The following is a 12015-nucleotide window of genomic DNA, read 5'->3' as shown; positions in this document are numbered from 1 at the left end:
TATCTACCAAGTCAAATTGAACAGCATCTAGCCGCCCAAAAGGGTTTGGCACTGTGGGGCAGATTCCCAATTTCTCCCCTCTGCGATGGCAGGAATTAGACCACAGGAGGGCGCTGTAAGATGATTTAATTCAAAACACACAACTCAGTCAAATTAGCTAATTTGGTAAATAAATTATCTAAATAACTGCGAATTTATGTAGCCTGGCTTTCTATAGGCTATGGGCAACAATGTTCTTTAATTGATTGCAGCTATTTCCTTAATTGCATTGTCTCAATAAAACATGTAGGCAATTGACTAATGTGTCAAGTTAGCTTGACGTTAATACAATACATCACCTTAATAAATAATAAAACGTTGTAACCATATTTTCACTTCATACAAAGCAGTGTGTATAGGCCTACACATCACATGTGGGAAGTAGCAGTGATTCTGTTGCAGTTCAGAAAATCGACCAGCAGGAATCACTGTTCAATAGCCTTCCAGAAAGTGGCGTGATGACGGCTGCTTTCTAATCACATTCAGGTCTGGCCGTTCCTACAGCGTTTTCTTCGCCTATCCAGAGAGGACTCAGTCACCAGTGTCACCCATTACCCAGAGAAAGCTGGATACTGAATAACGGTGAGTGTTTTGTAGTTATCAGTAATATAATTGACACCTAGCGAGCTATGTACGTTAAATAATCATGACTGATAATGCTGAAAACGGCAACGGTTGATATGATCCCATGCATGCATGCATGCAGTGGTGTTTTCATCTGAATCAGCACCAGCCTGCTGGATAACACAAGGATCTTAGCACACCAGTTATTTGTGCTTGTTAGCTGGACGTATTAGACATACGAATCGTTTTATGGTCTTTTGTTCACACATGTACATTGATATGGTAGTTTTTAAATGAGAAGTTTGACTAGCTTTTTAGTTTCTATTCAAACCCTTCTTCTTCTTTCATGACTGGAGGTGAGGTGTTCGAAGTGGCTAGTTAGCCTTTATCTCTTTTTGTCTCCATCATTGCCAGGCAGACAGGGATCTTTGTTAAAGTCCTGATCCACTTAGCCGCAAATTAAACAGGGTAGCCTTGTTAATCATAAACAATAGCCTATTTTGCAAGGATCAAGGCTATTTAGTGCAGGATTCTTTCGTGGAAAATGGCAAACATCTGTCTGGTTAGACTCAGCTAACATCACGTTAGCTACCCCAAAATCATTATGTGTAGTGCAGATAAAACGTGGGTTTATTCGGCGTCATGTTGGGTAGGTGTGTGTATCTGCAAGACATGGATATGAAAGGACGATACGACACAAATTGTGCTGTTATCAGTAATACCATTGCTAGCCAGTTCTGGAACCACTATTGGTTATGCATGGACTACGGAGGTGGTAGGTGAAGCCTCCAGGAAGTTATTGCGGCAACCACTGTATCCTGATTGGAAGCAACGCGTGCTTTTGATTTTTAGGATTTTCACTTCTGCATTGCAGACGCTCCTGCATTGACTTCGCTCTGTTGGTAAACACAAGAAGCTACATGTTTATCTGTAGGGTAAACGCGTGACATGCCATGAATGTGAAGGCTGACCTTTGTCTGTTAAGATTATGTCACTGTTTTGATAGCTATAAAGCGTCCGCGTTCATATTCAGGTGAATTGTACGTTGAGATCATTGGACTTTTGTATAAAGGCAGGCAGTGTTGTGCCATATGTTCCACCCGAATTAATTTAAAGTCATTTGCAAGTATAATGCCACGTACTATTTTCTCTATGCTGTCCTGCTTCAGTCCTATTGTTTGCAGTGTAGATAACAGATGCCATTCACTGTCTTTCTATCTCTGAATCTGTTATGCACTTGATAGAGTAGTCACAATGTTTAGCTTTTGTTATGGTGGATCATCAGTCTCACCTCTTCTGTTAACCTAATATTTATCATGCAAGCTCATATTGTGCTACCGAGGAAGACTAAATAAGGAAATCCTAGATTATGTCATAGACAGAAGTCAGTATGGTTATGACTCTGATCATTTTTTATGTTAAATTGTAATTTGTAATGTAATTTAGTTTAAATGTCGAATCCATTGGTCAGTTTGGCATTGTGTACTGTTTCATTGTCAGTGTCCTTGCAAGTGCCATTGTAAGCTTGTTGCCTGCACACTTGTTTATGAGTATGGTTCACACGGTCATTTGAAGTGGTTTATGGTTTCCTTTTATTGAACTGAACTAGCAGTCATAATTTCAAACCCATCAAAAAACACTCACCTGTCCACCTAGGCTACAATCTTGGAAAGCTTGACTTCCTGTCTTTTTGGGGAAGAATCTGGCCTCTCTCCCTTGATGCTTGTTTAGATGTTGGGGGGATCTCCCGCTGGTGGGAACCAGAACGTTTTAGAGAAAGAATCCAGAGATTGTAGAAAGCTGTAGCCTTTTATGTAGTCTAGTTATGTAGTAACAAGCTTGGCCAATCCTGTCAGTGGCTAAACACTGCAGGTCAGAGTCTTGACGTTGGAAAGTGGCTTTCGTTAAAGTTAGTTTTCACTGAATTCATTCAATGTTTTATATCGGTTTAGGCTCAGTGATGCATAGGTTTTGGGATCATAATGATCTCACATGTAATGGCATTGCTGTGATAGAGCCTAGGGAGGTGGTGAGGTGATTTGGGGGGCTGCTCTCTTGTGGAGGGGATGTAATGAAACCCAGATTTAAGGGCAAAGGGGTGGAGTGCACCCCTGCCCCCTCTGCTATGACGAGAATGTCCTTCTTTCCACCAGTGGAGAATTTGTGCAGTACACATCACAACAGGAATATGTTATTTCTGAGAGCATGTCAACCCCCCCTCCCCCAAACACACATATATATATATATATATACACACACACACACACACACAAGGAATGCTATATGTTATTGTTTGCTCTATTTAAACTGTGGTTGTTTGCTTTGATTGATCCAATGTGGTGGGTGAATAGTATGGGAAACAGTGTTATGCAACATCCACAGGGAGGGGTCTCATAATGCAATCATTCTGTAGATCTTTAAATGCTGGAATTCTTTTGGCATATCTAAAGTGAAATGTTTCTTCACATCACTCTCTCTCTCTCTCCCCCTCTCTCACTCTCTCCCTCTCCCTCTCTCTTTCTCAGGTCTGGTGAAATAGAGGCAGCCCAGAGCAGTCCTCTGCCTTAACCCCTTCTTTGCCTCTGTATGGCAGAGCCGCTTTTGTGTGATGACCTTGTAGACACACCGCTTTGGACGTAGTGACCGGAGCAGCCCACCATCATGTTCAACTTCAAGAAGGACAAAGAGAAGGACGGAGCGAGGAAGGAGAAGAAGGACAAGAAGGACAAGAAGGAGCGCATGTCGGCCGCCGAGCTGCGCAGCCTGGAGGAGATGAGCATGCGGCGCGGCTTCTTCAACCTCAACCGCGGCTCCAAGCGCGACTCCAAGAACAAGCTGGAGATCTCCAACCCCATCCCCATCAAGGTGGCCAGCAGCATGGAGCTGAGCCTGACCGACATCGAGTCGGACGGCCTGAGCAACCGCAGCAGCATGGTGCTGGACATGGACCAGCCAGAGCGGCAGCTCCAGCTGCTTCCACTGAAGGAGACTACGCCAGCAGGACGGGCCAAGAGAGGAGCAAGGAGGAGAGCCCGTCCGAGGGCTCCACGCCGTCCGGCCAGAACTCGGCTGCGCCGTCCCCGCAGGTGGAGACCAAGGTGTTTGACCCCCAGCGTAAGCAGAGCCTTCAGCAGCAGCAGCAGCAGCAGCAGCAGCCTGGCCCCCCGAAGAAAGTGCGCATCCCGGAGGTGGTGGACAAGACGTTCCCGGCGGACCTGCGTCTCCCGGTCGTGATCCCGCCGCACACGCCAGAGGCCCGCGAGCTGGAGCTCCAGCGCCGCAACACCGGCGACTTCGGCTTCTCGCTGCGCCGCACCACCATGCTGGACCGCGGCGCCGATGGCGCCGTCTACCGGCGCGTGGTCCACTTCGCCGAGCCTGGCGCCGGCACCAAGGACCTGGCCCTGGGCCTGGTGCCGGGGGACCGGCTAGTGGAGATCAACGGGCGCAACGTGGAGAACAAGAGCCGCGACGAGATCGTGGAGATGATCCGGCAGTCGGGCGACACGGTGCGCCTGAAGGTGCAGCCCATCCTGGAGCTGAGCGAGCTGAGCCGCTGCTGGCTGAGGAACACCGAGGGGCTGCGGCGCGAAGCCTTTGATGTGAGTAGACCTGTCAATCATCTCTCTCTCTCTGTCTCTGTCTCTTCTTTCAGTCCATCTTTCACTCTCACCATCTCTTCTCCCCAGGGTTTCATATGCCTTGTGCTCACGATGAGCATGATGGGTGGGTAGGGGTCGGCTATGCTGTGTGAGTAGCTTATGGAATAAGGAGGTATGACACTGTGAACTTTCGTCATGCTCTCTGTCAGTCAAGTGTCTTCCCTCCAGGTACAAATGTAATTTCACTGGCACTTTCTCTTTTGCGAGTTGGAGGATCACCTGAATCACCTGAAGTGCCTTTTTAAGGAGCTGGATGAAAAGCTGATGAAGCGCTGTCAACGGATCTGTATTTATCTGTATGTGTTATGAACTTGCTTTTCTTGTTACGTGTTGGGCAATTTGCAGCAGCTGATGAGGTGGTGGATAAACATTCAATAATGCAGTATAATTACTTATATTGACTTCCAGAGGAACATGTATTGGATAAGAAAAGAGATTGGTCTTGGTAGAAGCCCGTAACCAGATGCTGCAAGCAGCCCAACTACTTAACAGGGACAGCTCTATCATGAACATGAATTATTACCGTTTTTTTTCTCGAATGGACTTAATTCCGTCACCTTTACATTCTATGTGCTCTGTCCTCTTCGATGCCCTCATGACCTATTTCTTTCTGTCTTAACCATTGACTTGATTTTGGTTTCTTTTCCAACATGCAAGTTTATATGAGGACTTTGAACAGGTCACTGGGCTGTGACCAGGGACACGTGGCTGTGTTGTCTAAACACACTAAAGGACAGCTGTGAAGGACAAACCAGTGAAACAGGCCCACGTGGCTTTCACTTTACACAGTGCGTAAACCTGTTATCCAGGAGTGGTTAAATAGCTTTTGCTTTTTTCTTTTACTGCTGTTGCTTTTCACTGTTTGTGCCCACATCTGTTGTGCTTGTGTCAGAGCAATGTGTGCGAGACCCACACAGAGACATTTATCTTCCTCTCTGGTGGAACCCAAGTGCTCGTGAGTGAGATTGGGTGTGATGAGTGAGATGGTTGGCTTTTATGTGTCCAGATATTGTGTAATTTAAAAATGCTCTCAAATCAAGTGGCAGTCTGGTTATATCAGGAGGAAGCTATTGGCCCTTATCTATGCTCAGCTTCCTTGTTGGGTAGGCTATCTGATAAGACTGCCATTTGGCATTGGGTTGGGTTTTCTGTGTGTGTGTGTGTGTGTGTGTATGTAGGTGGTTGAAAGTGTGTGTCCGCCGTGCGTGCTTGTGTGTGTGTGAGAGAGAGAGGGAGTGTGCGTGTGTTTGTGTAAGGAGCTACTGTACTGGAATGAATCTGGCAGTCTGGTGCAATCAAACACAGATGCGTGAGCAGTGACTGACAGCTCTGCACAAAACTGTCGTATTCTTAAGCTGTAATCGGTAAGCCATGTGTGCATATGATAGCCTGCCCAGCATAATTACATGGATAAGACATATGTAGGTTTCCTTACCACACCCTAAAAAGCACAAAGTACCCGCAGGATTGCATCAGGCCGGTCTATCTGACAAGTACAGACATTTCAGGCCGTTGTAGAAAAAAAAAAAGCCTGTGCCTTTTGATGACATGTGGCCACTGGGCAATAGTGAGTAATCTCATTTGCGGAATGACTGGAAAGTTCTGAAGAACAGTTTAGAGAATGGCACCACTTGTATTCTGAGCGTACACATCGTACACATGTGCGTGCATCACCATCTGTTTGTGGGGACTGAATACTACAGTGTTGAACCAACTGAGTGGAAAAAAAAAAACAGAGGCCTAATCAGAAAGTGGGTCTTCCCTTTAGGGATGCAAAAATAGTAAGCCCTATTTGCGTGTGTGTTGGCTTGTTTGTGTGAATGTTCCCATGTGCATATGTGAAGTTGAATGTGTGTTTGGGTGTGTGTTTGTGCATATGTGAAGTTGAATATGTGTGTGGGTGTGTGTTTGCGCCCGAGTGTGTATGTGTTTCTGAGAGTGTGTTGAAGTAAGTGTGTGTCCTATAGGTCTCTGTGTGTGTGTGTGTGTGTGTGTGTGTGTGTGGACGCTGTAACGGACCCTGTCCCTTTCTCTTTGTTCCGCTCCTGGCTGTAGCAGATGAGGAGCAGCTGCTCGCTCTCCCAGGCTGCGTGTTGAGGGGGGCGTTCTGTGGCAGTGTCCCCTCAGGGGGTCCCCTGTCATTATGACGTAGGTAGGAGTGACGGAAAGAGAATGATGAATGTGACCCCGGTGTTCAGTTCATTCTCTGCCATGTTCTCACTGTGTTTGAACATTCATCAGTGTGGTAATAGGATAATAACAATACACTTAGGAAGTTGACGAGGAAGATTACGCTGTTTTCGTTCAGGTGGCAGCTGTTCCTATGGCTCAGTCAGAACTGTAAAGCACGATTGACTGGGGGTATTGTTGATTGGCCTCATCGGTAAACCCTTGCCATGTGTTTCTGGTTTATGAGGCTGGCAGATCAGGCTGGCATCTGTTGGATACGCATCAGGATCTTATTGTTGGCGCGACAGTTTTAGGGCTGACGAACTGCAGTGAAAATATGGATTTGTAAAGGCATTTAGCTGCCTAGCTGTGAGGGGCTCGGTGAAATACCTGATCCATGTGTTTCTTCAGGGCCTGTTTGTCCTCTACTGTAATTTATCGTCGTAACCTAAGCCTACCTGGGCTTCATACTTTCTGTAGCAGACTGAATGAATGGCCTTGCTTTTTTCTGCTAATATTCTCTTGGCTGAAGTCCCACTGCAGTTGCACACCAGTGCTACCAGGAGCCTATTATTCAGAACATTCTTTTCTCACCAGCAGTGTGTGACGGTAAAACGCCCCCCCCCCCCCCCACCTTCCCCCCTTCCTCATTCCAGAGTTTTCAGCATTGTTCTATTTTGGGATTTACCAATAAACAATGAGGGACTCGCTCGCCTGTGTGGTTCTGAGCCTGCCTCCCTTTGTGCTTATTTTGGCTGCCTGCTTCCCTGTGGATGCAGGAGCAGGGGAGAGAGTTCTAGGGGGCTGCATACCTAAGCTAAGCTAAGCTAAGCTAAGTGCAGGCACTACTCTGATACCTCTGATGCCAGTCCGTTAGACCCACTCACTCCCAATGTGTCTGGGTGGGATGTGGATGCTGGCTGTCCCTGTTCTGTAAAGAGTCAGGGCTCGCCTGCCTGACCCATGCCTGATGTGATTAGGTTTTAGTCTGTTGTCCGGTCCATTTCGTGTACTGCCTCAACAACTCCACTGACACAAAAAGCTGTGGTGGAAGGCAGTGAGCTGGTTTGTGGAAAATCAAATGTGCAGAGAAGCCAGATGCTGTCCCTTTTGATGTTTTTTTGTTTGTTTTGTTGCTGAAATGAAGGAATAAATGCTCTGCCTGCATGGGCCAACTTTGGCTGCGCACCCAAGAAGCTGATCTCTTGTGTGTGAAAAGAAAGAGAATAATAAAAGAGAAATCAGGAGAGAAAGGCTTGGAGTCCAAGCGGATAAGAGAGTGGGGATGCAAACAGGAAATGGAAGCTTGAGGCCCATGTCAGGGCGTGCTCACAGCGTCGACTCACGGTTTGGCAACCTGCATGTGTCTACCAAGGAAGTCTGTTTTGCTGGAACTTGTGTGTGTGTGTGTGTGGGTGTGGGTGTATGTGTGATGATGGTGGAGAGATGTATTTGCGTATCCCCCCCCACCAAGCAGCCCTACCCAGCGTCTTTGTCCTGAAAAACAAACAGCTTGACCGTCAAATCCAGAATAAAAGAGAGCACTCTGAAAACCGTCACGTCTCACTTCAACAAAAGGGCAGCACATGGTTGCTTCAACGTCACCGGCAGAACCCGTACGGCACAAAGGCGGGGGCAGCTGGCTGGGATTGTAGCCACTCTTCTATAGGCCTCATATAAAATGCACATTTTTAATAGGATGGATGAAGCCGTCTTCTGAGGCTATAAATGGTCTGCAATGATCCAGTTGGGCTCCATATTGATTTTGGAGAGTGGAGTTTATTCTCCATCAGGGAGGGGGGGGGGGTTTAAAATAGAAAGTCTGGGGGTTTCTGGGTGGAGAAAGTCATGGGTGGGGATTGTTGAGAACAAAGAGACTCTTCAAGAACGGTTATTACAGGCCAGAACTCATAAAGAAAAAATACATGACATTTAATAGATCATGGAATTACTTGTGGCTGTGTGTGTGTGTGTGTGTGTGTGTGTGTGTAGTTACAGAAGAACGCCAGACTCTGAAGGACTTAACATCCTGCAGGTATTTGAAGTAGTCACTGAATGGTGTGTTGCCTCTGTGAGTATAGTGGGCCAGAGGTCCCTAAGGAATCACCTGGAAACTGAGCGCTCATTGACTGCTGAGTGGGGAGCAGGGGAGGCTGCCATTTAGAGGAGTTGTAGATCGTGCAGGAGAGGAGTGTGGCAAGCATGGAGGCGCTCTATTTTTGGCTTCCCAAAGCATTTTTAACGTCAAATCGCTGTTTTGCTTGGCGGCGGGCAGCACATAGAAATTCCCTCCTCCACGCCGAGGAATGCTCAGAAGGTCAAGGGTCAGAAACAGGCCGCAAACCTCCAAGGCATACACACACACACACACTCTCACTCTCACTCTCACTCTCTTTCACACACACACACACACACACACACACACACACACTCTCTCTTGTTATAGCACCCACTTGGCCCACACAGACAGGCAGGAACAGCCCTGTCTTTAAGCTCACTGACTTATGTGGGGGGAGTGCAGGATGTCCTGTGATGAACATCAGGAAGGGAGATCTAGGGATAGAGCAGCACAACAGCGTGCAACAAACAGGTACATAAATAGGTCCTATTTTCAGCAGCAGACTCTGAACGGTCCAGCCTCACTGTCTCCAGTTGGTCAAGCTTACGCGCGAGAGGTGTGTTTGAGCCTCGGGCTAGCAGTGGGTTCATTTCTGGATTTCCTCTCTCTTAATAGCCATATGGATTACCATTCATGAGTGCGGCTTCAAATAGGTCAACTCGAACATTGCATAAACGGCCCTCCTGAGATTTCTGTGTATTTAGCATCGGTTGCTTTATGATTTTGTCGTGGCCCTCGGCCCTAAAAGTTAAATGTGTTTTCATGTTGTGCATCTGCAATCCTTGTCAGGACAACACACACTCTGATTTACAGTCATAACTTTGCGTAGGTCCTCTCTGAAATGTGTCCAAGCGAACATCAAACTCTCAGAAATGTACCCAGATTCTATCATACATAAGTCAAAGCAGTGACACAGCTCAGTCCCTGGATGTTGAAGCACCTCAGACTGCCATCTTTCACATCTCAATAATCTCTCTCTCTCTGTCTCTCTGTCTCTCTGTCTCTCTGTCTGTCTGTCTGTCTCCCAGGGCTTAAAGTGTTCAGGCGTGAGCTTGTATGTGTAAGATTTGAAAATAGGCAATGAGACTACAGTATATATGGCGTCCTCATAAATGTCTGATAACTTCAGGCACAGATATTTTTATTGCTTTAAGCCCTGCTCTCTCTCTCTTTTTCTCTCTCTCTCTACTAGCATCACACAATGCGCCTCTCAGTCCCCAATAGTTGGCTTATTACTGCTGTATAGTGGAATAAGAAGTCAGGACTGGGACAGTAGTTGGTCATTTTTTTGCTCCACTGCTCTATAATCATTACTCTCGCCCTGCCCCCACCCAGCAGGTTAACCTGAGCTGGTCTAACAGGCAGTGCCTGAGTGCTGGGGAAGAGTTGCTGATTGCAGGGGTTTGCGGCTGTCAAGGTGGTGCCATGCAGAGCGTTAGATTACTCCCCCCCCCCCACCGGCGTCTCGCAGCAGGGGAAAGGCACCTCATGACCAGCTAGGAGGTGATGGTTTACGGAATAAAAGGCACAAAAACGCGCCATAAGTACAGTGTCAGCGCTGGCAGGCGTTTACGGGGGAAGACGCGCAGTGTTGCTTCACGCCAGGCCCTCCGGTCCCTGAAGCCCAGGTGCCACTGTGAGCGAGTCTGCCAGGAAACATAAGAAATGCAGCACATGTTCCTCTTGCTATGTGCTGTGCTGTTCCACATATAGCCAAGACCCCCCACACACACACACACACACACACAGACATAGCAGTGTTTTTCAGGTTTGTGGAGCCGTGAGACAGAAGCTGCGGCCTGGCCACCAGTCAAGACGGCAGCCTCTCAGCGCTGGCTCTGCGGGCCTCTGCCTGTGCCTGTGCCTCTGCCTGTGCCTCTGCCTCCGCCGCCTCACCGCTAACCTCAGGGAGCTTCTGGGAACTTTCCGGCGCATTCCTCATTGTGTTTGTCTGTGACGGCCCGGCCTGTGCCCAGAGGAAAGGCCAAAAGGGAAAAGAGACAATACTGGGGCTGTGTTTTTTGTTTTGTTTTTTTGTCGACGGCACCCACGGATTTTTCTGGAATGGCCGTGTCTTCCTCTGCAGATGGTCTCTGTGAAGGACGATTGTGCCTCTCTCTCCGGGCTCCATTTTGTACTTCTGGCAGCCGCTGAATTGTTGACCGGAAGCCAGTGTGGTTGACACCGAAGACGCCAGAATGCGCTCATTGAGTTGTGCTGGAGAGCGCCGCAGTGCTAATACACTCGGCGGAGATGGAGATAAAGCGCTCTGGGGAGACATGGCGGAGGAGAGAGGGCGGGCCAGAAACATCCTTTTGAAATCCCAAATGAAGTAACAGTGGTGTGTGTTATGCATTCTGCTCTGCTGTCTCCTCTTTTGACTGTGTGTTTACTTGGATGTTTCTGTTTTAGTGGGGACCATCTGTGACAAATTAAGTGATCCACTTCTGTGTGTGTGTGTGTGTGTGTGTGTGTGTGTGTGTGTGTGTTTTCTGTCCTTCCCTTGCATTGCTTAAACAACCATTTTAAGCACTCTGTGTTTGGTTTAACAACCAATGTTCCATCCGAGGAGCAGTTATTCTCATTTTTCTCTGTCTTATTTTTCTTTTGTTGCTATCTTTTTCACTCTGCTACTTTTTCCCTTCTCCTTCATGTCTCCCTCTGTTCCCCCTTTGGCTGCGGCCTGTGGTATGTTTGCTGCCTTGGCATCGGTTCTGAGTAGCCTGGGATCAATTTAGTCTAACTGAATATTTAATATGCCTGTATATGTAAAACAATCTGGGCTGCTGCATTCACACACACATGCGCTGGCCTCCTGCCTCTGACTATTGCAGTCAGCGTAATTAATGGCAGTAATTAGTAAATTAATCTGTTCCCCAGACGGGCTCCATTTAATTTACAAGACCAAAAATTTGCCCCATTGTTCCACACATGTTGGTGGTCAAGTGTGTGTGTGTGTGTGTGTGTGTGTGTGTGTGTGTGTGTGTGTGTGTGTGTGGTGGCATGACACAGTAGTGAACTTGAGAAGTGCTGGGTGAAGTTTCTGAGTGCCCCATCACCCACCCCCTGTGCACGTGCATGTGGCCTGCTTTCACTTGTTTAGTAGATTCAGAGTGACAGAATCAATGGCCATTCAACACAGTTCCCCCGAGGTCATGCCACTGGTTGGTACATGTGTGCACAGTCAGTCATAGAGCCCTTTCCGGGATAACACGGACAAATACACACTCTCTTGACCTTTCTGACCACACGACACACGCACACACGCGCACACACACGTGTCACAGTTCACCCCTCTCCACTCTCTACCGTGCACTGTGTAGCCGCGCTCCTTTTTGTTGCGTTTGGCTGATGGGCTATTGTCTTTCTCCCTACTAAAACCACGAGTTCCATTCAGGAAGTAATCCTGATTTGATTGGCACACGTTTTATCTAAACCTTCTCATCGTATCTGATCTCTGAA

General features: G+C 47.5%; 1 protein-coding gene across 1 annotated transcript in view; it reads left to right on the top strand.

The window, feature by feature from the left end:
• The first annotated feature begins 521 nt into the window (after nucleotides 1-521).
• myo18ab (myosin XVIIIA b) overlaps nucleotides 522-12015 on the top strand; it is a 107941-nt gene continuing 96447 nt past the window's right edge. The window contains 3 exon segments of the mRNA XM_048265321.1: nucleotides 522-621; nucleotides 3129-3544; nucleotides 3547-4205. Coding sequence (XP_048121278.1) covers nucleotides 3265-3544; nucleotides 3547-4205 — 939 coding nt within the window. The 5' untranslated portion in view covers nucleotides 522-621; nucleotides 3129-3264.

This window comes from Alosa alosa, chromosome 15 (genome assembly GCF_017589495.1).
Source record: "Alosa alosa isolate M-15738 ecotype Scorff River chromosome 15, AALO_Geno_1.1, whole genome shotgun sequence".
Lineage (NCBI taxonomy): Eukaryota > Metazoa > Chordata > Actinopteri > Clupeiformes > Clupeidae > Alosa > Alosa alosa.
This window is presented reverse-complemented; position numbering and strand designations above follow the sequence as displayed.